The sequence below is a fragment of the Motacilla alba genome, chromosome 3 (assembly GCF_015832195.1).
Source record: "Motacilla alba alba isolate MOTALB_02 chromosome 3, Motacilla_alba_V1.0_pri, whole genome shotgun sequence".
NCBI classification, from domain to species: domain Eukaryota; kingdom Metazoa; phylum Chordata; class Aves; order Passeriformes; family Motacillidae; genus Motacilla; species Motacilla alba.
Genome location: NC_052018.1, coordinates 99,050,811 through 99,078,243, shown reverse-complemented (window position 1 = coordinate 99,078,243; position 27,433 = coordinate 99,050,811). Strand labels below are relative to the sequence as shown.

The 27,433-nt window shown below is 36.4% G+C and overlaps 1 protein-coding gene across 30 annotated transcripts in view; it reads right to left on the bottom strand.

Moving 5' to 3' along the window:
* LOC119698727 (WD repeat containing planar cell polarity effector) overlaps positions 1-27,433 on the bottom strand; it is a 148,594-nt gene that overhangs the window by 77,351 nt on the left and 43,810 nt on the right. For 26 of the 30 annotated variants that reach the window (XM_038131080.1, XM_038131086.1, XM_038131085.1 and 23 more), the window contains 8 exons: positions 25,708-25,792; positions 23,975-24,019; positions 23,153-23,203; positions 20,621-20,691; positions 20,311-20,370; positions 12,069-12,183; positions 8,616-8,749; positions 4,154-4,345 (listed from right to left, as the gene is read on the bottom strand). In XM_038131080.1, coding sequence (XP_037987008.1) covers positions 4,154-4,345; positions 8,616-8,749; positions 12,069-12,183; positions 20,311-20,370; positions 20,621-20,691; positions 23,153-23,203; positions 23,975-24,019; positions 25,708-25,768 — 729 coding nt within the window. In that variant the 5' untranslated portion in view covers positions 25,769-25,792. The remainder of the gene's footprint in view (positions 1-4,153; positions 4,346-8,615; positions 8,750-12,068; positions 12,184-20,310; positions 20,371-20,620; positions 20,692-23,152; positions 23,204-23,974; positions 24,020-25,707; positions 25,793-27,433) is intronic. The other 4 variants (XM_038131096.1, XM_038131103.1, XM_038131099.1 and 1 more) reach the window with 2 other exon arrangements.

Here is a 27,433-nt window from a genome sequence, read left to right as displayed (position 1 = left end):
GTGTGAGAGGTATTTCAGCCTTTCAGACACATAGGGTAGATATTTTTCTGAGGACTCCAGTAACTGTAGGACAGCTCACACAGAAAAGATCTGCTGCGCTTATTTCACAAATCCGAGGCACAATATGAAAGCAGTAACTATTAAATATTATCTCTTGGGAGAAAGAAAAGTAATATTCTCTCTCAGGGAAATTATTTTTTCCACAAGATTGAAGTATAATTTCAGTCATTCCCACTAGCACTAAATGGAGTGAAAATAAGAATGGTGAAGACAAATGCAAAGTGCTACAGTAACTGTACTCTGGCATCAGCACCTCCTGTTAATTTGAGTTTGCAGAATAAAGTTCATGTTGATTTTAACGTGACTTTCTCCCAAAGCATTTAATCCAAAGATGATTTCACATCAGATCCTATTCATTCATAGCAAATTGTCTGAAATAATTTCTGGAAGATTCCTCTTCTGTTTTTGAAATCGAAATGCCAGCATTATCTCCACAGGGACATAATTTAAATAACGTTCTTTGATTGTTGGTACTTTAAGGTTAAAAAAAACCCAACAAACCCCAAACAAAATAAACCAAACAAACCTCCAATCATTAAATAAATAACTTAGAGAATGTGTGAGTTTACTGGAGGAGACCATGCACACAAGAAAGCAGACAAAGTTCCAACAGACAAACCCTCCTGGAGCAACATGCATTGCGCACCGAAGCAAGGTCACATGCTACAGAGAAAAGCACCTTTATTTCTTCAAGGGAAAATTCTTCACCAAATCTTACAGCATTTAACACAGTAAACACTGATCTCAGAAAAAAAAAATCAGTAAAATAAGTCAAGATTTGTGAGGAAAAATTTATTTCTGTTTGAGAGGAATAATGGTTACCTGTAGCCTTAATAGTAGTAAATGCTAAAAATAAAAAGCCACGTGGCAAAATTCAAATCAAATTTCTAGTGTGTTTAAAAAGTAAAATGTATTTCCTTCCCTGAATTGAGAAGCTCCTGAAGTACACAATGCCCCAAACACTCCTCGTGCAGTGTGAATCACCCCAACACAGAACGTGTAGTTACAGGTGATGATCATGATGAGGGCTTGAGCTGTCTGATCCCAGAGCTATTCCTGTCCTCATCCTAATAAACACTCTTCTGGTGGGCAGCCAGGATCACTCAGAAAATTCTTCCAGGCAGGAAGCAGTACCATGTAATTGCCCATTTGCCTTTGCTCTGCCCCAGCAGCAGGAGTGGCAGCAGCTGGCAGGTTGTTTTGTGGTTTCTGTAAGTCAGCATTGAGGTGATGGCTGTGGTGAGCACCCATTAATTTCTGTGGGCTTGGTTTCATAAACCCAACATACAAAACAGCTCTTTATGGCCTTGTTGTTCAGCAATTTCTGTTTTTCTCCTAATTCTAGATAATAATGCTATTTTATCCAGCTGATGCTTCTATTTTCAAGTAAAATGTTGGTGGTATTATTTACTACATTTCATTTTGATAAATGCTCTAAACTGAGTAAGTTCACACTTCTAATTCTTCTTGTATTGACAGTAATCTTTCACTGGGAGTAAATTAATATTACTGGTCAAATATGATAAATATGGATTTACTTTCATGAATAACAATGGTAGGTCCAGTTTTTAGTTCAAATCTATACCTGAGGAATACTACAAATGGCAAGGGATTAGAGGCAAAGAAAGGCAAATAAGCATGATCACAGAACCACTGTCTTTTTGTGGTATCTGACCAAGAGAGTAACTGTTTACAAGCTGTCTGGAAATAGTAACAATACTTTTTTCCCATATAAGCTATCAAATGTCCTTCAGAAGTTAAAGGTGTTAAAGTTTCCCTTCAAGACTGTAGGGGAAAAATGCACCTCAGTTAAATGTTGACTGGAGATTGATGCTAATTCTAGAGCTTCCGGGTTATGATATTCTCCCATCCACACACAGGAATTTAATCCCTGCCCTTGAGGAACCCTATAGAAATCAAACAAAAGACCTCCAGCAAACAGCACCATGGGTGACTCATCATGGACATATAGGTTAAGTGTAGAGGCAGAGTGACCTGAGCCTTCCTGAGCATCCAAGAGCTGAATACATGGAACAGCCTAACTGACAAACAGCAAGACAGTTTGTTACCCATATATGACTTAGCTTTCCATTGCCCTGGCATAGTGCTTGGTATTTTATTGATAAATATAGGAAAAGAAATTTCATCTGAAGATCTAAGAATTAAAACAGAAAAGTACAGGCAAAGAATCAGAAAAGGGAAAGGAACTGAACAGTCAAATTTGGCAGTGCTGTTTTTAAAAAGAAGTTTCTTATCTTACTTTTACAATATGGGCCAAATTAAAATTGTTATGACTTTAAGCCTAAAGCCTCAGAGAATGTTTATTATCATTATTGTGTAAAGCACCAATGATGTGCTTGACACTATACCAGAGTTTAAACCAGAAAAGGATAAAACAAGTTGTATTGAAAGATTCAGGGGAATGCTGTGATTTGGAAATCTCCCTAAAACATATTAAAAGAAACACAGAGAGTTTTAAACTGATAGGGTGGTTTCTGTTAATTTCTTAAAATAAAAGAGTCTCTAAAAACTATCTCAGGAAACAGAGACTGCAAACTGCTACGGTGGCAATAGGGAGATTTCTGGAGGGCATGGCAAGGAATAAAATGGGCATGGGAATGTTGCTCTCCAGACCTGGACATACAGAAGTCATGGTAAAAAAATAAGGTCTGAAATGTTAGTAGGATGAAGTTTCATAATAACTGTCACAGGACTGGAAAAGCTTACAAAGAACAGCCTCCCATTTTAGCTCCCAGAGTAATTTTTTCTATGTGATTTGGCATAGCTGCAGGGGGAATGGAGAACTGCAGGTGAAGATCAGGCAGAGGAGAGAGATGAGTCAAAGATGACTGCAAGTGGAGAGAGGTCAATTGAAAAGAAGTAAAGAAGGCAGAGCTGGAGGTAATTTAAACTTCAATTCTACAGCGACTAATGACAGAAATAAGAAAAGAAAGGCTGTCTCAGCTACCTTGTCTCTTCACTTTCAATAGGTAGAAAATCCCAAGGGAAAAGAATCTTACTTAAATTAATATTAGTTATCAAAGTAATAGTTTCAAGACATTAAAACATTTACATCTTCCCTAATTAAAGAGAGGAGGATGCTGTTTGTAAAAGTAGCTTACTCTTAAGTGTTACTTAGGGGTTTTCCCCACAGGGAAACAGTCTGCAATAGCTAATCCAGAACAACTATTCCACAGCTGATCCTCGAGTTTGTGCTCTTCTCCCACAGTCAGTGCCTTTTTAATTCATATTAGAAGTGAGTAAAGAAAAACTGAAAATAAAATTCCAAATACAGAAGCATCTGTATAAGATGTTTGTCCAGAAAAGCTTTTATATTTTAAATTCAGGCTCCTGATCTTTCAGAGTATGCTCAGATAGCTTCATTTTAATATTTCTATCTAACAAAACAAATTGGATTCAAATATTCTCAAACAGATGAAACAAAAATTAAATAATTGAAATGAAAACGTCTGCCTATAAATGTAAGCTAAGCAGGTGTCAGGAGGGGGTCAACTTCTAGCTTTTTCCTAACTCACAGCTTACATTCCCACCTGTAGATGGTGTGTTTTAACTTTTCCTTTGAGAAAAATATCAGTCCCTGATTTGACCAATACTCATAACAAAAATTTAACCACCATCTGGGCATAGTTAATATTTTATGAAAAACATTTGAAAGAGATGCAAATTGTCTATCAGTTAACATTGCAGACAATCTCAAATAATTGCAATAGACATACATGCAACAGTTACAATTGCTAATTCATATTAGAGTTTTCTAGTGGAACTCTGATACTTCTATTTTCAGTTTCAGCAGCACCAAAGCTATTTCATGACAAAGACCTAATTTCCTGGGTACATTTCTCAGGTTGACAGTTTTGATGTGAAAATAGTAAACAAAGTAACTAAGTCGTTTTTCTGTTAAGTGACAAACCTTTGTTTTGTTTTTACTATTACAATGGCTGATCTTCCTGTCTTATGTTTTAATTATACCTGTTCTTTATATCTACTCGAATATGCATTTAATTTTAATTTTAATAGCTCTTTCTTTAGCAAATTTGAAAAAATCATGTAACAAGACAGTTCATCACTTTACCTCCAATTTGCCATGTGCACAGCCTAATAGCAATAGGTTGGCTCTGTCCCTCTGACAGGAAATAGGAGACCAAGGCCATGCTCCATCACTGGTTGCTGACCACCAGCAAATGACCAGATCTTGCATACAGTTTATTGCCAGGTGACGTTTCATCCTTCTACCTTCTGGTCCAAGTATATCAACATAAGAAATCTGAGGGAAGAAAAAAATGCAGAAAATATTGGAGGTGATAAAATAGCATGGTAGGAGCAAATGGGAGCATTTACTTTGGATGTGTGAGAAAGAATGTATATATACACAGAGCTCTGTGTACATATATCTTCATAGAGGCTGTCTGTAAACGTGAAAAATATCTCCTCAGACAGAAAGACATGCTCACTCTTTTATCTGTGGGGAGGGGATTGGGATGGAAAGGAATATGAGTTAAGAAGGAATTTACTGCAATGACTCCAATCAATACCAAAATGTACAGTCATGGTTGCTTGACAGCATCGACCTCCACACAGGATTTAAGCTTAGCCATATTAAATGACAAGTTCTGCAAAGCTGACCACGGAGCTAAGGCTAGTGTTTAAGACATAATCAAATATTAAATATATTCGACAGTATTTGAGCAAACACATATCTTTCTTCTTCCTCCTCAAATTAAGGAATGGAAACACAAACATCCGCTTTGCAAAAGAACATATACTTTTCTGCATAATGTGGATGAGCTACAGCATCATGCGTAAAGTTTATGCAGCTCTTGAGAATTGTGCCTCTTTCTCAGGAAGGATTTGTGGAATTTATTATTCAAACTCTGTTATTTGGAGCATGGTTATTTGAAAACATGAGCAGTGCACCATCTGGGTGACACATGCCAAGGAAATATAGATTGCACCGCATTTCTGCTTAAGGAATTAATGGAAGGTTGATAGCTAGGGGAAAAAAAAACTATCTTGCCATTGCTGGTCAGCAATAATCGAACCACTTTCTGGGGATTAAGCGCATGGCTAAGCCTACTGGACCAGACACTAGCAAAGGGCAGGGGGTCTTCTTATCAGAGAAATGCTTCTGGAGCCAGTCTCACTACATGACAGATTGCTTTCATATTCCTGTCTGCAAGGCAACAAAGGCTGGCAGTAATGCGATAATGCCAGAGTGCAATGGGTGTTAAGAACCCGTTGCATTTATGTATTGTATTTAGTAAATAATCAGGCTCATCCAAATTGTGATCTCAGCTCTCAACCAAGGCCATTAAAATCAAGGTTAATGCTTTAATAATCCTTTGCTGTTTTTTATATGGTCAAAAAGAACCCTTTTCTATTTGCATGGTCATAATATTATTGACCTCTTCATCCCATGAATACACATAAAAAGGAACTGAAATAAAAGTAATTACCAATGTTGTTCTCTCATGGTAAACATTTAACTCCTTGTTCTGTCTCCTTCAGTAAATTGAAATGGATTTAAAAAACAGACAGGAGAAACTTGAAAAAGGTCAATATTTTTAGAATATCCTGTGTTTTACTGGTCAAAATATTTTCATGGGTAAAGATAAAATATACACAATAGTTAGAAGGTAGCTGCTACTTGAATTAGAATAGCTTATTTGATGACAACACAATTAGGCTGGAAAAGCTCAAATACTTCCACAAGTATCGATTAGTCATGTATTGTAGTGTTAACTGCTCATAACAATCACACATGTCATAACAGCCACAAATCTTTGTTGACCTTTATGTCTTGCATTAGACATGTCACTCTCAAACATGAACTCATGTTACTGAGAAAAGGTAAATAATAATAGTTCGTTTTCTGTTTTGCTGGTCTTCAAGACTGTAGTGATTCTTATAGTAAATCTTCCTTTATTGTTTCAAAGTGCAAATATAATTCAAGGTGGTATCAATTAGAAAGGAAGAGCACAGGAAGATTAATTCATTCATTTAGGTATGCATTACATAAAAACTCGACTTTTGGATAAAAATATCAAGCTTTGAGGAGGAAAGCATGGTTGACTTGTTCTTATTATTCACAGAACTCTGGCAGTCCAACACTGCTGCCAATTTTGCCCACCATGAGCCTGGACACTGAACAATGTGAGGTTGCTTATCATTACAATGATAATATGACAGAAATTTAATTATGTCATTACTTTCCTCAGTGTAGAAATGGGACTGTAAACCAAACACTACATTTCTTAAGACTATGCCAAAAGTCAGAGGCAGAAATGAAGGTTACAATCAAATTTCCTGAATCTTAGCTCCAGATTTTAATCCTGTGTTAGTTCTATAACAGTGCACGCTACCTTTTTCATTCAATTTCTCTTGAACAAAACCCCAACTCCAAAGAACCTTTTTTTTACCTAAACCCACAACATTTGTAATTGGTACATATTGTTACATATGATTACAAGTTTGCAGAGTTGCAATTGAGGACCATCTTATTTTTCTACTGCGAGTGACAATACTGCTATGTCTGTGATCTTCAAGCTTTTGAAGTTTGACCAAAATCAGCCATGAAGAACAGTAAATCAATGCAGAGAGCTGACACAATATTATTGCAGAAGTGAATAATATTTTCTGCAGTCTCACACTGGTGAAATTCTGAAGATAATAAAAATTATATTTAGCTGCCTAACTAGCAAGCCTCACACAAAAGAACATTCAATTAAAAAATGCAAATGCCTTTTTTTTTGGCTGGTGGAGAAATGTTCCATAGTGATTCCCACTGATTTCAAGAGAAAGCAAAGTTAATGTTGAGCATGGAGGTGTTTTGAGAAGCTCAGCTGTGTCAGCAAAGAACTGAACTTAACAACCCTATTAAGGAGTGCAGCAGATACTTCTGGTTTTTCTAAACATTAAATCAGGAGCTGTGGCCCTCACACTTCAATGACAAAGGCAGTTCACCACAGCTTCTTCGTTAAACTTTAGTGCTATTAAGAAAAAGCCCCACCACACACCAGGCTCATTCCCAAAGCACAGCCTCAATGAACACCACAGGCCAGGCACAAGGCACAGCATTTTAAAGTAAAGTATGTATCAGCTCAGTTCCCAGTGAACAGTGAACTGTCTCAAATCCACGTTATAGAGGTTGGATCAATCTTTCAAACACAAGCCATTGCTGAAAAGAGGCCCTGAACTGAAACAGCCTGGAAAATGTATTAGATATTAATCCTAGCAGAAAGTATTTCTACCAAGCAAGTTAAAACACATTATGGCAAAACTTAAATTAAACATAACCTTAAAGAGCTTGCCTTGCAGATGCAAGCTCCCTTATGTGAGGAAGTAAATTACTGAGGGGTTGTCAAGGGAAAAATATTTGCTAGCACAAATTGTTTTCTTTAATGTTTATCCAGTCTGAAATAAATACAAACTCTCCATTTTGCTCACAACATCTTTCTGCGTTTCTTGGGAAAAGGCTTGACCCTTCTTCATTCTTGCAGTGAATTGGAGGCAGCCCCTTCCCTACTTCAACTGTTCAAAGTTAATTGCCTTGGCTGATTATTTTTTCATATTTCTGTAGCACCAAGCACTTCCACCTAAGGAAGTGGTGTGCTGATGCCAAAGGGCTTACGGTTGAAATGAGTTATGTTTACCCAGCCCAATCCATCCACAACACAGCGTAATTCATTTTTAGAAGAGCTGGTTTCCACTGACCTCCAGACTGCGTAGTTTAAAGCTCAGCTCAGCTCTCTCCAGTGACACTGCTGCTGTCACTGTAGTGAAGACACACACCCACCAAAAGGGCTGCAAAAAAGGACTATTTCAATCTTCACTGTGTAACTAGTAAATTGAGATGCTGAGGCACCAAGTCACTTGCATAAAGTCACACACATAGCTGGCCAGTGGTGAGAAACTCAGCTTCTATATCTTAATTCCTTATTCAGGCTTAATTCTAAAAGCAACTCTCCCAACAACATCATTATTGTAACTAGTGGGGAACTAAGGATTTATGCAAAGAATTACAAAAGTCTTGGACCTCAGACAGATGACTGAATTATCAGAGCTTCATGTGTTTGTGTCTTTCAGCTGAGACACAGTAAGTGACCATGTGTGCTGTCAGCCCACAACACACAAGAGGTAAAATACATTAACTTAAATATTTTACACTGAGGTTTATCATTACAGACTTTCCTTCATGCTTGTTAGATGCCAAGAATGTGCCAAAGGTCACTTTACTGCTGCTCAATGGACACAAGGTAATCCGTCAAGCAGGGGTAACTCAAATGTGTGTCTGAGCCTGAAAATAAACACAGTAGAAATCTGGATCCCTTGGCACAGTATTTTAACTCTTTAAGCCAAAATGCCATTCTAATTTTTTTTTTACTTTTTAGTAATTGCCATTTTTAGAGTTTGAGCTGCTCTGGTCAATTATATTAAGGTTTGTAATTTATGTGGCTATAAAATATCAGTGAATTTGATACCAGTAATACATGATGTATAGTTCCTGCAATATTTGCAGTCACCATTGGTAGCCATACCTTAGAGTCCAAACAAGAGATTTTTTCCAGTCTTTTGTTTACATCGGGAGAATCCATCGTCTTTGTAAACTGAATAAAGCAGAGTTGGTTATAGTCCTCAAATGACAAGATGATGAAATTGTCTGTAAGAACAGCTGAAAAAAACCCCAAATAAAAATAGTCAGCACTGTAATACCTGCCTCTAGGAACAAAACACATAGTGTACACTCCACTGAGATGCTGCAAAAAGCAATTTTTTTCAAGACAGTACCTTAAATATTACACTGAAAGCCCTGTAATGTCCTAAAACATATCAGTGTGTCATCCTGTCAGGATCTTCTTGGAAACGAGAAATAAAGCCTAAGGAATACTCTGATTACATACACCTGAACAAATTATCTCATACAAAAATGCTACTACATTCAAATATACATTTTATGCCCTTCCACATTAATTTTCATCTCAGTATTCAGCATTCCGTTTTTGTTTTTTTTTTTTCTTGTGGTTGCATCCACCAGTATTTTGTAAATGGACCTCATATTGCTTAGCCTGTGTTAAGGGTGATAAATGCAAATGACTACTCAAGGTGTATCTGGTATTTTGACATTGCAAGATTCCTGTTGCTGCTACAGACACCAAGAAAGCTGCTACATGCAGGACAAGGCTTTAGAGGGGTCATGAATTCACTGAAAGCTTCACATGGGGGTACCCAAACAATAGTAATCAAGTAATCAAGATGGAAGAGACCCTCTTAGAGTCTGGAAAAGCTCAGTGGAATCCCCACTGTTACCATAAGGGGGTGCTAGACCAAATTAGTTCAATATAAAAGTTATTAACTAATCTGTCAATGAAAATTACTTAGAAAATTGTATTGAGAATTTTTCCCAAGAGTTACCCAGTTATTCAAGCACCACCCACAGTTAAAGAGATGTCTGAGTGTGAAATGAGTCATTGGGGTAAGTAGTACCAAATTTCTGATGGTTTGAAATGAAGCTGTGCTCAGACTGTAAACTCAGAAACCTCTCCTAAAAGGAAAATGCCAATTAAAGTGGAACCAGATTTAGAAACAAACAACACTCTGTGGAACAACCGCTGAAAAAGAAAATTTAAAAAAATTATTACTTATATCCCAGATTCTTAAATCTAAATTTTACATATCCTTAAGTAGATTGACAGTTTAGTCTTACATATAGGCATGAAAAACTAGCTACTCAGCTTTGCTTTTCTTTAGTCTGATTTATAACCACTTGCATTTTCCAATAGTCATGTCCTGGCACAACTCTGAAGTATCTGGTATGCAAATGCTAAAGGGTAGAGTTTAGAGCCAAATAATTGCCTTTGAAATGTAACATTAACACTAGCTTTCTTGGAAAAAAAAAAAAAGGTGATAAAGCATCTGATAAGGTGATTCAGAAGCTATAACTGAGATCCTGCAAACACATGAAAATTGAAAACCACTGAATATGGTATCCTCAATATGCATATCCTCAAAATGCACACAGTTAAAATATTTTGATGTCCTCACAGACACAGTTTGCATTAAAGATGAGCTGCAGCACACCTCAGATGCTGATGAAATTTTGCCTATAAATAATAAGAATCAGGAGCACTTTCTTAGATGCAGGAGGATTACAAAATCAGTAGTAATTCTGTATTTTGTGCACAAAATCTGACCTTTATTCCAAATATTAAGAGGACATGCTACTCCAAATGAGAATTACAAAATTTTGTAAGTAATTCTGGCAGATTGTAATCCTTATCCATTTCTACATAAACACAATTGCTGAAGTAAGAACTATTATTTTTATACAGGCTTCTTGTTCTAAATGTAGAATTTCTCTTGGCCAGCTTTATAATCACAACCATCACTTGGAACCAGATTTGGAAAGACGAGCTGTTTCCTTGAATTAAAATTATTTTCCTCTAGGACAACATTATCTCATGTTTGTCATGCAAGGATGGTTCAGTATAAAAATTTGTATTTTGAGCACTATTTGTGTGGGTAGCAAAAGCATCTTCTTTTATTGTTCAAGAAAATAAAAATAAATGAGAGTTATTGAGTGGTTTGCTTTTACTGAACAGAGACAGTTTTATTTCACCTACAGACTTGTCTGTTAGCAAACATGGAGGTTTAAGAAAATCCTGAATATGAAAACAAGGACAAAACATTATATAATGTTATTTATATAATAAATACAGTTGTCCAATTGTAGTAAAACATATTTCTTGCTTTATTATTGTTCTTTTAGTTGTAAGCTCATTTAGTTAGCAGTATTTTCTGAACAAATATTTCTATGACATATTTAGCCAAAGTAAGGCATGATCAACATACTTTATTTATTGTTTTTTCAAAGACAAAGTATTCCAAATAATTTCCACAAACTACTTCAATTTAGGAATAACCTTAGATTCTATCTTTCCTACTTTTTGTCCCCTAAAAGTAGGAAATCCTCCCCTCAGAAGCAGAGTGCAAAAAATCACAGATGGAATTAGCAGTCCAGTAATTAGGCCGGCAGTCCAGTAATTAGGGCGGAGTGTGAAAAAAAGAAGACAAGATAGTAAATGTGTTTTATTCTCTCTGTGTAATTAGTTCATAAAAATGAGGTCCAGGTTAATTTTTTTAATAAATAAAGATTCTACAAACATAGTTATATTAATATTAATTTTCAAGACTAAAATACCATATATTGATAAGAAAAGATCAGTGAGAAACAGTATTGGAGTTTCTTAAAACCTAGGCCAATATTCAATAGATGCCTGGGTAGAGAGAAAATTAAATCATTAAAGACCAAACCTGAACTAAATTCATATTCTTACTAAAAGGATATAATATGGGCTTACTCTTAAAAATTTGGAAGAAAGTGCACATGTAATACAGCTCACACCAAAATTTCATACTCCTGCTTCTGCAGAAGCCAAGATACCAGTTGATTTCTCAATGCTATGAGTCATATTACAAAGCTGTGGAAAACAGAGTAATTTTTGTAGTTTTCTTCTATATTAAACGAAAACTTTATTTTTAGCAGTCACTAGTTAATAACAATAGGGAGATTCTGGGTATCAAGAAACTAAATCAGAACACCTCCACATAACTAATGTTATCCAGCCTTTTTTAATAACAACTTTAATAATAACTATCCTATGCAATTATTCAATTGGCTAATGTTTGGTTCTGTCCCATTTTCCCACTTACGAAATAAACATGACAAGTTCAAATGGCACGCTCACGGTGATTACAGTGTGTAAGAAACGGGATTTTAGAAACCCATGCAGCATTTGACAAGCCTGAAAACTTTGATGTTAAATATTATTCTTAAAGTGCTCTTAGTCCTGAGGGCTGTAACTATAGCATTACATGCAATTACTTGTTGTGTTTGCAAGTCCCCAGTGGCAATAATTAGTCTACCTGTTGACATACTGTTTCTCTACTCTATTGTTAATGTAGGCAATTGATTTGCACATGGGTGTAATTACCATCACTGATGGTGTCGGAGATGAGCTTCCCCACCAGGGTCCTGTCAATCACCACCTTCTCCAGCTGTGGCCCAGAAAGGCTTAGGGACACCAAAATACCTGAGTGAAAGAGGAGCTGAATCCAAAGAGTGAGAAAACAAGACATCAAAAATCATGAATAAAGTGAAACATTCCAAGGTACATATTAGCAGCCGTCCATTACGTAGTAATCTAATTTTCAAAATTACAAAAATGAATTATCATTGATGTGAAGATGTCTTATAATGGCTTTGAAAGCTTTTTCAATGAAAGAGAGAGATGTAACACAATGCTGAATTATAAGGGTACAAGAACTACAATTGCTGAACACTTGAAGTAGTAGCTAAGTCCCCAAATATTACATAAAATATACTGAATTTTTCAGTTAAAAACAGAGATGAAAAATCCGTTTTGAAAGAGGGAAGAAATTACACTGATCACTCTATCATCCATAGACCTGATATTTTCTGTATAAAGTAACTGCATAGCCTGCATGTAAAAACTATAAAGTAGGGTTTAATATAATTCTATGTTACTATCACAAATTAAAACCAGCACCTTTTTGCTGTTCCTGTTATTTCTGATCATTCATATATTGCTTAAATAAATAATTGCGCCCTACCACGGAGATAGCTGTGAGCTCCCAATAAATCCATTCACTCGCCGGATGACATAATGTTTTATATGTCTCTCTTAGAAAGAAAGAATTTAAGCTATTGGACAGGGTTATTTCAGAGTTAATTGAATATTCATGCCTAATTAATTTAAATTAAATGATACATATAATCTCGAAGACTAAGTCACAGTATTTATTAGCTCCTTCTTATGCAATATCTTCCATGAGAGAGAGAATGCTCAGTGGGAGGAGTTATGAAAAACATTTATTTTTGCATAATTAAACCATTAGTCATTTTCTGAATGCAACTGCTACAGCACAGGAATTCAGAAAATAGAGCCCATAAAAAGAATTCTCTGTGGAAAGACCTCTGCAGACAAGTCTAGAGGGTCCACCAAAGGCCAGGAATCTGGGACTCCAGCTCTTACTTCTACCTAACAGTAGATTTTTAAAGAAATCCCTGTGCTTTAAGAAAACTTAACTACTAATGAAACACTTGTTCCTGTAGGAGAATTTGGCAGAAAAAATTCCCTGTTTGTTCTGTGCTGGAGCTGTGAGACAAACATGATATAATCTTTAGAATTTTCTTGCAGTGAAATCCACTGGATGGTATAATAAATAAAAAGTATGCGGGACAGCAATTGGGCATATCCCTTATGCAATGCTCTGCTCCCAATAATTTAGTTATGGAAACTCTCATTTATACATATTTTGCTATAATATTATACCTCTGTGCTCCCCAAAGAACAGAGTAAGTGTATTTAAGCAAATTATTTTCCTGCCCTAGTGTCTTTAACCAACATGTTTAAAAATAAATTCTAGTGATGTGTGAAGTAGAAACAAATAAAACCCTGTGATGTGAAACGAATTTCTACGAACAAATGATCAATTCCCATCCTGCCAAAGTCTAATCATACATTCATTTGATAGATATAGATAGTCAATGTTTCAATATTCCCTGTCATGACAGATGTCCTTTAAGGTTTTGTCCTAGTAAAAATGTTAGACACGCTTACACTCATGCAGCTTTTATTACAATCTTTCAAAACTTCAATTTGTCCTTACGTTGAAGTTAGATTAGATAAAATCACAATTTATTTCCAGCTTGGTAACATGAAGTCCAGCAAGGTTTGACTGGCTATAACTGTCCAAAAATCCAGCTGGAAAAAGTTAGGGTTGAAACTCAGGAGCTACCAAACTGTGATGTAAGCAACAATGAAGCAAAATTACATAAACACTCTAGAAAGCTCAGTTCTAAATAACTGAATGGATATCAGCCTGATAGAGGAGAGTAAAACACCTCCAATCTTTCAGTGTTACGTGCCAACAAGAGGGATGGTGCAGTCAGGGTGCAAATTCACTTTATGCCTATGTATTAATTTTCTGGTAATGGTATAAATCACACCTGTTACAGAGCTAGAATAGAAATCAATGAAAACCTCTCCAGTGTTTCATGACAAGACATTCATATAAATATAAAATGTCATGCTAACGGGTATGCTTTGCTTTACATCCGTGAAACTAGTTAGCCATTGAACCAATGTTATGGATTTTCAGTACTGTACAGATCTCTGTGCTATCACTATGGCATGACAGAATCACAGACAGTAGGTAAATGTAGTATCATTTCCATTACTTCTATTGTTTCTCCCATTGTACTCCCTCCTTCTTTCATTTTACAGCAAAACATTATTTCTCATTACTTTCCTCAGAAATCTGAGATATTTCGGAAATCTTAAATTGTATTTTAATAAATTTTTGTTACAATAACTTAGTGTGGTTGGCCCACAGGTTTAAGTTCATTCTCTAGGAACTTTTAGAGTCTAAATTGAAAAGATTAATCAGAGACTTTACACACTATATTGCCATGCAAGGTTAGTATTTCATCCATCTCCCTTGAAAAATGCTTTGGATTAGAACTGAGGTTTTTTAAAAAATTAGTTCTTAGAGTTTGCCATGAAGTATAAGCAGGCACTTAAAGAAAACAGGGCAGTGGAAGAGTCACCACCCCTGGAGGTATTAAAGATGTGCAGATGTAGAACTTAAGGGCAAGTTTTAGTGATGAACTTTGGAGCATTAGGTTAACAGCTGGACTCACTCTTAAGGGTCTTCTCAACCCTAAATGGTTCTATGATTCTGTGCTATCTTTCATCAAAAATATTCCATAATAGAGAAAATATTTCTATGCTCAAATTGAAACCACTATTTCAATTTGCTACATTCTGTGTAGTCTATGCAAAGACTGTTCCATGATAATAAGATTTAGGTGCTGTTACACCTAAGCTTGCCTAGTTAAGCTCATATTTTGGTGGATGGGAGCAGTCCAGTCAGAAGCACAAATGAATATAAAGCAAATATGGAAGATTGCAAACTTGGCTTGAACAGGGATACACAGTGATCCAACTCCAAAGGGAACAGCCCATAAATGCTAAGGAAAAAAAGCCAATGTAAGAGGCATTATTTACACAAGGCACTACATCATTCCATCTAACATTAATATGATATTAAATTAGGGAAAGAAATTCACAATGATGAAATACATCATAAATTTTTCAGATTGAAGTACTGTGATGGGAAAAACAAAATCAGAAGAGCTATCTCCAGAGCTTAAACAGTCACAAGGTGTTCCTAAATAAAATATGAAAGCATGACTTCATATCTATTGGAAGAATAAGGCAGAAACTTTGTACTTGAATGTAGTCTGAGTAAAATGTTTGGGCACCTGGTTATTCTCCATACTGGGAAGGAAGGGCCACTTAATTTCTCTGTTACAGAGGAACTGAATGTGAAGACTTTGATAGAAAGGATTACGTATTTTATATGGCAAAAATTGCTCTCCACTGAGCAAGAAAGGCATAAGCAGCAGAGGATACTCAAGGGAAGACTTAGCCCTTCCCTTCTCCAACAGCAAAGTGCTCTAATATGTATTTGAGATAGTTTTTACTAAGCAAAGGACTTAAGTACAGGTTCATGACTTACGGACTTTAGTACAACTTAAGCATCTACTTGAGTAGATCCCTTTATCCTCAGAAGCCTGAGCTCTTGACTCCTGATTCATTCAGCTCAGCTGCTTATCAGCTCTTCTACCTAAAAAGATACCTGTGGAGCAAAGCCAGGATTTGCTTCTATCTGATTAAAATTGGAAGAGAAAGAAAATATGCCTGTAAAAAATATTGCTGCAAACTGTTTTCCCTTAGAGAGCCCAACTGACAAAGGAATATGCAAAAGGAGAAGAGAATTGCAAAGCACTTCTTGTTCAAGCAGGTTCCCAGGGTTTTTCCCCACCTCTTCATTCCAGATTGCTTTCTTAGCCACCCCACCATAATTACTGTGTTGCATGCCTTATTACAGATGAAGTTATTGTTGTTACACGTTACTGTTTCACAATAATCAATGCATTTGTACTTCTAGCTCCAAATATCTAAAACCACACAACACATTAATGGTTGTGATCAAAAGCAACCAAAAGAATTTAATATGAGGGCAGTGTTCCTCTTGGTAATTGGGGATGGGTGCTGGCTTCTCATGTATTCTAGAGAGAATGTCTTGGTTTTGATATCAAATGTGCTACGTCACCATGTGCCTTGCTAAATCAGTTTGCTAATGGGCATTGTAGCTGACAGAACAAGCAAGAAAATATTGCTATGGAGCTCAGTTCAGAATCCAGTTCTAAGTATGTCGACGATGGCAAGAGAAAAACTATTTATACACATATGTAAATTGCAGCACAAATACAACTAAATGAAATCAAAACAATTTAGCAAAGTATACATAAATCTCATTCATTAGCAGGTAACAGATATGATTCATAGCTAGTGCTTGGCTTTTATACAATAAACTGTATAACAATGTTGGCATATGCTTAATTCAACATCATAATGCAAATGTAAAACTAAAAAAAAAAATTGGAAATCAAATGTTTCAGCTAGATCTCATTTATTTTTATTGCTTTATATTGTAAAACCAAACCTTAAGCAATGGCATCGTTTCACAGGAAGATTTCATGGCTTTGTGGCAAAACTTAAAAGCATTCCAAAGAATTAGAGAAGGAGACAAAGACAAGAAGCAGCCAGATCTGAGCTGAGTAAACTCAACAATACTGATAAAATTAATTCCTTAGTTTATTACTCCTTGGCAGGGAAAGCTGAGGAGCACAGTGGCATCTTATTGTAAAGACTTCTTGTCTTTTTCCTGTCATCCTTCTTTTATGGTCTATTTATTTTCCTTTGACATCAGCTAACTGAAGATTACAGGATTATTTCAGCAACTCAACACAGGTCATCAAAGTTGGGGATCAGAAGTACCATACAGAAATGGTGTGGGTTCAGATCCTATTGGAACTAAAGAGCTAAAGAGAAGACCTCAGTCCTTTAGGACTCAACTAATATGAGAGCAAGCTCCTTGACAAAAATCCCTGTACTGTCTAGGTTATGTTTACATGAACTGGCACATCATCTATTTCAGAAGCTGTAAGTAGTGGTGGAATGTATACTTAGGACTGCAAAAGTAAAGGTCATTGGGTTTTTTTGGCAATGGACAAGGAAGTAAATATGAAACTTCTATTGCACTGATTGCACACCAAGGGAAAAAGAAAAAAAAAGTAATAGGATAAATTTTGATGCATAAAATGAAATACTAACAAAAGTAGAAAACCAGGCCAGCATTAAGGTCATTCTAGGCAAACTCATACAGAAAAGCCAACTTTGAGAAACACACTCATGCAATGGACAAGATAATCTGCAGGCAAAACAACTGGATTTCTCATTGGGCCATATGCATGAAGTCTAATTGGCCATTTGCACATGAACAGTTAACATGACAGCATGCTTATTTTTAGCAGATGCACGTTTAAAATTACAGCCCCCAATTTTTGCCTGTGGGCCACTTCTAAGATGGAAGTGCTGGAGAAAGAGTGAGGGATTAGGAAGAGTGATATATTGTATATTTAGGCTACAGAAGGCACACTGGCAGCAGCCCTATGTTTGTTTTGCACAAAATCTGAGAGAAATCACACTACTCTTTTAAAGCATAGTCTTGTTTTCACTGCATCACCTTTCAGTTTTCATTCCATTTGTCTTGCTCAAGGTACAGCAGCCATTCAGTTTTCAGATAGCACATTGTTACTACAATACAAAGGGAACTGCTTCTGGTTCCAGCTGCAGGTACGGCAGATTCAAATATAAATAACATTTAATCAAAAATGGGAAAATGTGGCTGTTGAATTAAATATTTTAATTTTTATAAAGTTTATTTGACCTTGTGTTGCTACTAAAAACAAAGGAAAAACAGATACTATAATTAAAAGCATATAATCAAATTTAGCCCCAACATTGAAATTATGAAAATCAGGGTAATTTCCTATATGTTCTTCATGCTGTTTGCCTGACACACTGCTTTAACTCTCCCAAGTTAATGCAAATATGGACTCTTCCCACTAGCTCTGGTATTCATCCAAAAAAGGCTGTGAATACAGCAGTGTCATGCCACAGATGACACCATTGCGTAAGCACTCTCTGCTGAAACAGTTAATTAGTATTCTACTTAGAATTAAAAAATAAATATACAACATCTTCTCCAGAAGCTTCAGTACATTTGCATCAGAGGGACAGTTCAATTATTGCTGCCAAATGCTCAAAGACAAATGAGCAGCAGAAAAACAAACCATCTGACATCAAAATTGATAGAAGACAGCTTTTTTGTTCTAGACTCTTCCAAATGATTATTTTTTCCCTATTTTATTTTCATTTGTTGGAGGTCTGTTATTTTCAGGAAGACAGAAAGTGGAATAACACAATCGTTTTGGCAAAACACTCTAACCCTTGTTGGAGATTTCAATAATCAGTCACTATTAAACAAAAACATTTTGTTTTGTGGTTAAGAAACCAAAAGCAGAATTTAAGGACAGAGAAATTACTATGATTTTTATCTATAACTTTCACTCTGGTTATGTTATAATCTGTACCATCACTTGTACTCTGGCCTTAGAAGCCATCTGAAAAAACTCCCCAAATACTCAATTTATTAAACTACCCCATTACATGGTTCAATACCTAATACACTGAGATGAAAACACCCATCTCTTTTATTTCCCATCTCGTAGAAGAAATAAGTTAAATTGCATTTGTCTCATTCATGTTGATGTAAGCCTGAAATAACTTAGAGGATGTGAAGTCAAAAACTAAAGAAGAGTTTTATACAGAACTGAGAGTCAGCCAAAGGTGTTATATTGTGTAGGCAGGACAACACATACTGGCAAGAAGTTTACTTTTCCAAAGTATGTACTGTACACACTGCAGGTGGATGCTGATGAATGGGAGGGGAAGGAAAATGGTAAAGGGAGAATGGACAAGGAAAGCAAATGAAGAGACAGCAAACTGGGATGCAAATGAATGCACTCACAGCAAATTGACTTGGTGTTTCTTAACCAAATTCCTTTCCTAATCAGAACAATAATAACAGGAAAAAATGATTCACCCAAATTAGCAATTAATATTTAAATCAGCTGTAGAAGATTAACATTCACAGATGTATACTATGTAATTTGTATGTGAATGATATACATTTACTAGCAGTAAGATCTGATAGGCAAATGTAGCTTAGACAATCATATTTTTATTATTGATATGAAAAGACTACATACCATTTGGCATGTCAAACATTTAAAAATTTTGCTATTCTCAAAGGCATTTCTGGAATTTTAGCTGTACAGTGTTTGGATATTTAACAATCATTCTGCTGACACACATTTGGAACTACTTGAATAAGAAAAAAATTATGAGTCTGAAAAAGCAGAAAAGTTAGAAAACAAAGTTCCTTTTTTGAAACAGTAACATTGACAAGTATTCCCCATGCCAAAGCAGTTTCAAATATGATGCCTTTCCTCATGAAGGTTGTATAAACTTTTAAAATTCACTACCTATGTTTTCAGAAGAAGCACATGATTATGGAGCACTTCATGTTCAGCTCTCCTCCCTGCCCTGCTGTTCTGTCTTTGTGAGGACGTGAAATAGGGTTTCTTGTACACAAAATGTGGAACTCATGTAGCCAGAGACATAATTATATGTGTGCCACATGTCACAATCTCTTTTATTCCATGACTTGATTAATGATCTTGTTGGTTTAGAGTTATAATGTCCCTTCCATATGACACAAGCATAAAGTAAAAAGATTTGTGACAGGTAAATAGATAATTAAGACATAAAAATAATATAACACAGATTCCAGACCTGTCTATATATTTTAATACATAACTGCTCCCTCAGCCTGCTATTTTGAGGTACAGGATGTTTTCAGTTTTCCCAAACAATAATAGTAATAATAACAACAACAATAATTAACAATAATAACAGTAATCATCATCATCATCATCTCACAGAATCAGGGCCTTTTAATGTAATTTCTTTGTTTTGATAAACCCCAGGCTTTTTTATTTGGAGAATGTTTTTCAGGATCGAAATTTAAATAAACCAAATTTACTTAACAAGGGCCCACATATTAAAAATCTCCAGTTATTTTCTGTGTTAACATTTTAACACTACTGCTCCCATCACTGAATGGCTGTTCAGCACCACCAACTGAACACTGAAAGGCCTTTTGATGACACTGTACCTGACAGGTATGTTTGTTCTTCCATTTGCTCAGCACACACGGACTGTTCTGCATTAAGTCCTAAAGGACAACAGAAAACAGAGAATGGAGCTGGCAGCACACATTGTCACTATCAGTTAACAGACTTCTGATTTTCCAGTTTACAGATGAAAAATGCCACACAAAGATGCAGCTGTTTCAGAAGAGCCCATCAGACAAAAGCACATTTATCACTACTGGGAGAGTTGGATCTTTATGAAAATTAAAGCTGTTGAAAGAGGTTTGAAAACCAGATTAGATGTTGCTCTGCTTGAACTTTTCTGAACCATACCTCCACCTCCTTGAGTGCATCTCGCAGTTTGTCCACTCGCTTGGTTTTCAGGATCCAAGGATAATCTCGAGCTGTCAAATCAAAGTGAGGAAAAAAAAAATAAAGACAATAGAGAAATGTGTATATGTAAGTGACTGTTTACATATAAAGTGTGTGTGTGCAAACACACATTTATATGTGTCATTTTAAAAAGTTCTATGAGTTGAACTTCCTTTATTGTGTAAACACAAATCCAAGATTTCTAGGAGTTGCCGTACATGTAAAACTCACCTAGAGCTGGAAGGAAATGGCCATGGTTTTTATTGTCAAAGGATCCATTTTTGGAAGGCTCAGTCATAGGAACAGTTGGCATGTTCTATCCACAATGACCATGATTTCCCCATGGCAATTACGTGCAAAGCTTACCCAGCTGCTAGGCACTTCCAGTGAAAAAGTATCTGCTGTTCAGTATATTAACTCAGTTTCAAGTTTCCAGCATCCTAAATAGATTCTATTCTTCTGAACTAACATTTCATTGCCTAATTTCAAAAAGCAGGCACTAACATGTCTGCAAAATATATATGCATGAATATATGCATATATAGAAATATTAACAACAGGCAAATGTGAATGCCATAACTTATGGAGTCTAGTTATTTATAGGATGTTCTTGCAAATTTGGTCCGAAGAATCTGCCAAGTCAAGCAAAGAAAAAGCTACATGACTGCTGAAGACCTTCAACAAATTTATTAGTGTTCAGCACACTATTGTGAAAATCCTGGCCTAATATATTAATTCTAGCAACCAGGAGGCAAAGCTTCCTCTGGAGTTGCCAATAATTGGCTTGTTTCATGGCCGAGAATCAGGCTCTAATAACTTGTGAAATTTCTTCATTTAAAAGTGAGCAGTTTTCTGCTCATAAGTGTACAATAAAACCATGAGAAACTAGAACACATTGTTTATAATCTATTCCTATTTAAAGGAAATCTGATGAAAAGTTTTGAGCTCCAAGCTGTCAGTTTGTACGCCAACTTCCAGACTGAATGACTTAGCAGTTGTGCTCAAACCTCCCTGCAAAAAGCAGCTTACAATAGAAGTGCTATACAGTGAAAAAATGAAGGATTTCATACATCAACAAAAGAGGACACCAGCACACAACCTCTCTTTGTGTTTCATTGGACTGAAGCCAGCATTGGTGGAACTGTTATGATAATATTAATTAGGCATGTAAGATCACATTTTCAATGGGTGCTTTCATAAATACTGGAATATTTATCCACATATGTGAAATGGGAAATTGCCTGTACAGATATCGAACTATCTGTACAAATCAACAGCTGTGAATAAAGTTTCCCAGTGCTCCTCTTTGCAAAATGTGCTGCGCAGGCTCTGTGCCAGGGGCACCCCTGCATTCCCAGGGACAATGTGCAGCAGTTTGAGTTCCTGTTGCCTGTCACATGTGTAAAAGGCACCACTGGGGCTGCTGGTGACAAGGGTTATCTGGGCCTGCTCCTCCTTTCACACATGCAGCCCTGTGGGATACCACTACACTGAGCACAAGTGACGCAAACTTGTGAGGCTCCTCCCTGTCTAGAGCCCTCCCTCACCTCCCCACCTTTCCAGAGCTGCACTGACCCCGCCTGACACAGCATCCTCCTCAGCAGGCGTGGATTTGCCACATGGCTGCACCTTCACACTCATCCCCAGCAGGGCTTCAGCCTGCTCCAAACACACCTTGCAGTGATGGGAAGAACTAATCCTTCCAGAACACATTTTGCCTTCATATGCATGCACAATTCCATGGGAATTTTCATTTGGGTAAGCTAACAGCATAGACATGGCTTTGTGAAGTTATCTAAAAAATCAATTAGATTTTTCAGAGTTGTCATCTAACAATGTTTGAATATTAATGAATGCTCTGAGCAATGCAGGAGTTGTAAAACTTGAGCTAAAGAAAAGTGGTACTAATATAAACATCTTTAACTGTCCCAGTACTGCTGTGCGATAGCATGAACTGAAATTGCCTTTAACAAGGTAATGCAGGGACTATGTAAATGTTCCAAAGCTAAAACCATTCTACGAAGGCAGCTGATTATTAGTCTGGAATTATTATTAGTTATTATTATTAGTCTATTTGGCTGAAAATATTTTAGCTATAATTTTCAGTTTTAAGCCAGTTGGTGTTGCAAGGCCAGAGATGATTGGGAAAATGTTTATTGCTCATCTGCTAAGTAAATTTCATAAGGAAAAATCTGGATTATTTTTGTGATTCCTTTTGACAATGGACTGGAAAAGCAATTTATGCTGCCATGCTTAGTCACAGGGAAAAAAAAAACAAAAACAAAACAGAATGCAAATATACCAGGAAGGAAAAATTATAAATTTTCAATTGTTTTGTGCTGTGTAGTTCTGTGATCATCAGTCTTAGATGACATGTGCAGAAAGTTACATTGGAAGCAGTCTGAGGTTATTTTAATGCTCTTCCAGAGGCATAAGCAATCCAGATCTGCCATTTGATCTTACTGTAAGAAGAAACTCAGAAAATATCCTCACATTCTGCTAGCTTTTGCTTGTCTTCTAAGTAACTGTACTTCATCTGTGATGCTAAAGGAAAGAGGATGAAAAGATGAATTAATCCTTACAAGTGCTGTCAGCAAATATTAATATTAGCGAGAAGACTAGCACAGTTGGATAAAACACAGACATTTCCAAAGCAATCGAGGCAGCCCCGGTGCTTTCAGCCTGTAAGGCAGATATCTTAAACTGGCAGTGAAAGGAAGGCTGACACGGCCGCACAGGTGGGCTGGCACCGCCGAGCCCCAGCCCCGCCAGCCCGGAGCGAGGTGAGCCGGCTCCGTCGGTCCGTCAGCCCCAGTGAAAAAGTGCTGGGACAGGCGGAAAGGGGGGAACCCCAGATGCCCTTCGGCCCCTGGAGAAACTTGTAGGATCAGCAGGATTCATCAGATCAAGGAAATGGATCGCTCGCCCCGGAATGGCCACTCCGGAGGGCAGGCAGAGATGCCCTCCGCTGGGTTCCCAGCGATCACCTGGCCGCGCCCGGGGCTCCACACAACACAAAATATCTTAAACCCCGGAAGAATTCAGAGTGCAAAATCCCACAGAAGTTTTTTAGTTACATAACGGTTGGTTCTATGTGAATTTTTTTTCCTTTTCTTTTTTCCCCTTCTGTGGTTTAAAAGTTTTTTAATATTCCTACATAAGTTTGGAGAGATAAACTCTTTCTGTGCCATAGAAATATGGAGGTATATGTTAACAAGAAATTTGAAGCTGCATTTTTAAGAGCAAGCAGTTGGTGTCAAACACTGAACATCCTGAAGTTTTGTTTAGTTTCAGTTATAGCTATTTATATTTTACCTGGTTGTTTCTTGTCACAGTACTGGTGGATCCCAATGTCTTCATCTGTATAATTAAATGTAAATACATTAAATTATTACTGGAAACAGAACACAACTTAGAAAGCAAGGTCCAGCACCTCAATTTTTGCCTGCTAAAGCAGTGTTTGGTTTTAAAATACAAGCACAGTATATAGCCTGAATACCATTGGGACTTTCAAGAACCAGCAGAGAAGGCATGAAGAAGGATGTGACAAACCCTTCCATTTATTTGGAGCTGTAATTTCCCTTACATACACTTTGATTCCCTTCCAGCTGCACACATGCAGAAGTATTTTTACCACCTTCCTAATTAGCGTATTTTGTGCTCTTTCACAAGGAAAGGTAAGGATCATGGTGAAAAGTGTATCTTGGAATAACTTTAAAATGTTTTCTGATGACTGACACAGCTTAGCTAAAGACAACGGGTTGGAGGAGTTTTTTTCTAAAATTCATGACCTCATAAAGCTGCTCTTTCAAAGGATCCAGTATTCTTAATCTACAGGTATTATCATCTAACTGGTTCCTGTGGCAAAGAAATCTGAATATTTCAGCTGCATAGGGACTGCAACCCCACCAGTCTGTTCCTGATGTGGCTGACAGGTGAACACTTAAGGGTGCCATGGCAAATGTCTAAGTACATGGGCATGTCTAAGTACAGCATTATGTTGTATTGCTTTAAAATAATTAATTTTTCACTGCATCTGCATCTTCCTAAAATCACACAGGCATATTCCATGGGGAGAAATTCCTTACATGGAAAAAAATGTAAGAAGGCACTGAAAAGGCAGGCAGGTTTTAAACCAGGACATCATCTTTTCTTCTGCCTCAGAATTTTTGAATGAGGCGCCTAGGCAATGAATAAATGGAAGTAAGAAGGTCAAAAGTGAAAAATAGGCATGGTACTCCACAGCAGAGCTTTAATTACAATAAATCACAACTGTGTTTTCACCTAAACCATCAGATTTTTCTATGAAATACAGCTTTTGAGTTTTAGATGTTATTGTTGTCATAGAACAGTTCTCACACGAAGATGGGATGTCAAGGCACACTGAGTCAATATTTGAGTAATAACATTCAGCTGAATATCAACTGAGTATTCAAAATAATATTTCAAAAAAATTATTGTACAGTACAATTGACATGATGTGCCATAAATAATCTTTTGATATTGTCCACTTTTAAACCAGTGGTTTTTTTTAGAATTATATTTTAGGAATAGCAAGGCAAGATGAATAAAGGTGATGTACACATGGATAGGATTTAGTCATATGTCTTTTGGAACAATCAATTAATAAGACAAATGTATCCTTGTAAGTATGTAATTTCAAGGAATCATGCAAAATACCCAGAACATGCAGTAATCTTTTATTTTCACATTGAGTACAAATCACAATGCCTCTGCAGTGCACTTGACTGCAGATCATTCACCCAAATCAGCCATTAAACTCAAGCTCACAGTCAAGTAGGCCACAGCTTCCTGAGAAGGGAAATACATCCAATCAAATATAATCTTAATACTTTTTACTTGAAAGGATGCTCCAGTTCCATGACAAGAAAAGCAAAAAAGATGACCAAATTCAAACTCCGTATTGCTGCTAATTTTCTTTCTCCTAAGTATAAAAAAAACTTCATTCGGGTATTCAAAATCTTATATTAGTTTAATATCCATCAACAAGCTTTGATGGTTTGTTTTAGTAACAGATAACAGCTTACCTCTAATACGTAAGTTGGTCTTCAAAGACCATAGAAACATCTCAGTCAGGCAGAAGGACATCTGGTGATATATGGAGACTTAGCACTAGCAAAAGAAGGAAAGAAACTGCATGAGCCAATTTTTTACCCTCCATCACCACTGAAATGGCAATTATTTTGGAATCTAAGTGCCGGAAGAACTTAGCACTGATGATATTTTGTGACATGTAAGCTGTAGTTTTAAATTCCAATTAAAATGAATAATGCTTGGGAAAGAATAGGATAAGTAACATAAAATACACATACACATCAAACACAGAGAGAAAGCAACAATTCTTTAAATGTGCAACTCCTCTCACTAAAGTAAACAACTTTGAGCTTGATGCTCGTAATATACCCATTATCATCTACTATTACTGTATGGTTATTACCTTGACATATGTAAAACTGAGTCCACTATTTAAATATGTGGTTTAGATATGAGAATTTGACCTCCAGGCCAAAGTTTTAAAATTCTGTACATTGGGAAGTGTCACTATATTAAAGAAATAGTTTTGAACACAGTATTTGTAGGCATTATAGTGTCAAAACAAATTATGTCTTTCTAAATGAAGGCACCCCAAATCACTTAGAATATATCAATTAGAACTGACAAAACAATAGATCTGAAGCATATAGAATATGTATTGTAGTATTATGCATGTTGTTATTAAATGGTTGCTAGGTTTTTTTTGAACAATCCCTCTGAACGTTCCCAGTGGAGGACATGTTGTGTTTCAAAGGAGCATTGAGAATTTTCCTAGACACAGTAACCAGCAGACTCCCCTGAGTGATTTCCTGCAGTGCTGCAGTCATAAATTGGCCACCAGACCAATTACTTTCACTTCTTCTGCTAAACCTGGGCACCCACTGAAAGCTGGACTGAGCAGAGGTGTTCACACAATGCAGCAACCTTTAGAACCACTGCTAGTATGGTACTATATTTTAACTTTTTTTTTTTTTTAAGTAGTATCTTTATTTGGTTCCCATGAGTGCCTTTTAGATAATGAATCAATTTAGATAATAATTGCAGAATTTTTATCACAAAGAGTATCAGACCTTTATGTCAAGAGTGCTATGATGAAAAATGAAAAATACGTGCAAGGATCTCAGGTAACACAAAGGAAGCTGGGAGACCTTGAGGTATTACCACTCAAGCTAATATTTATGTTTGAAGACCTGCCTAATCCACTGAAATAGCACCAAGTGGAAATAGCATTTTCTCTCCACTGATCCCCAAATGTACAAAAAGTCTTGCTGACTTAGTAAATCCCATAGTTCTGTCAAAAAACCCTACAAAAACAAACCGTCAAAACCAAAAAAACCTTACAAAACACACCACACACCTAGTAAAAGAATATATGTTCATCTTAGGTGAGAATGAGGTTTGGAAAAAAAATAGAGGATTAGGAGCATGGTGGCCTGTTGAGCGTGAGAACTATTTTTGGTACAAATATAGATGAGGACAGCCCCTACTTTACCCTGTGGACTAAAGTAAAAGGAGATTGTACAATATAATTTTATCTGTTTTCTCATTTTTTACTTATTTACTTACATTAGCAAGTGAAACAAAACTTGGATTCCGCAGGGCCCATAGATTCTAGATTAGAATATCTCACTAATAGGAAGTCATCGTTTTGACTGAGTTCTCAAAATCCTATCATGGTCTGACTAAAAGAAAACCCACACACCTTCAAGTGGTAGATGA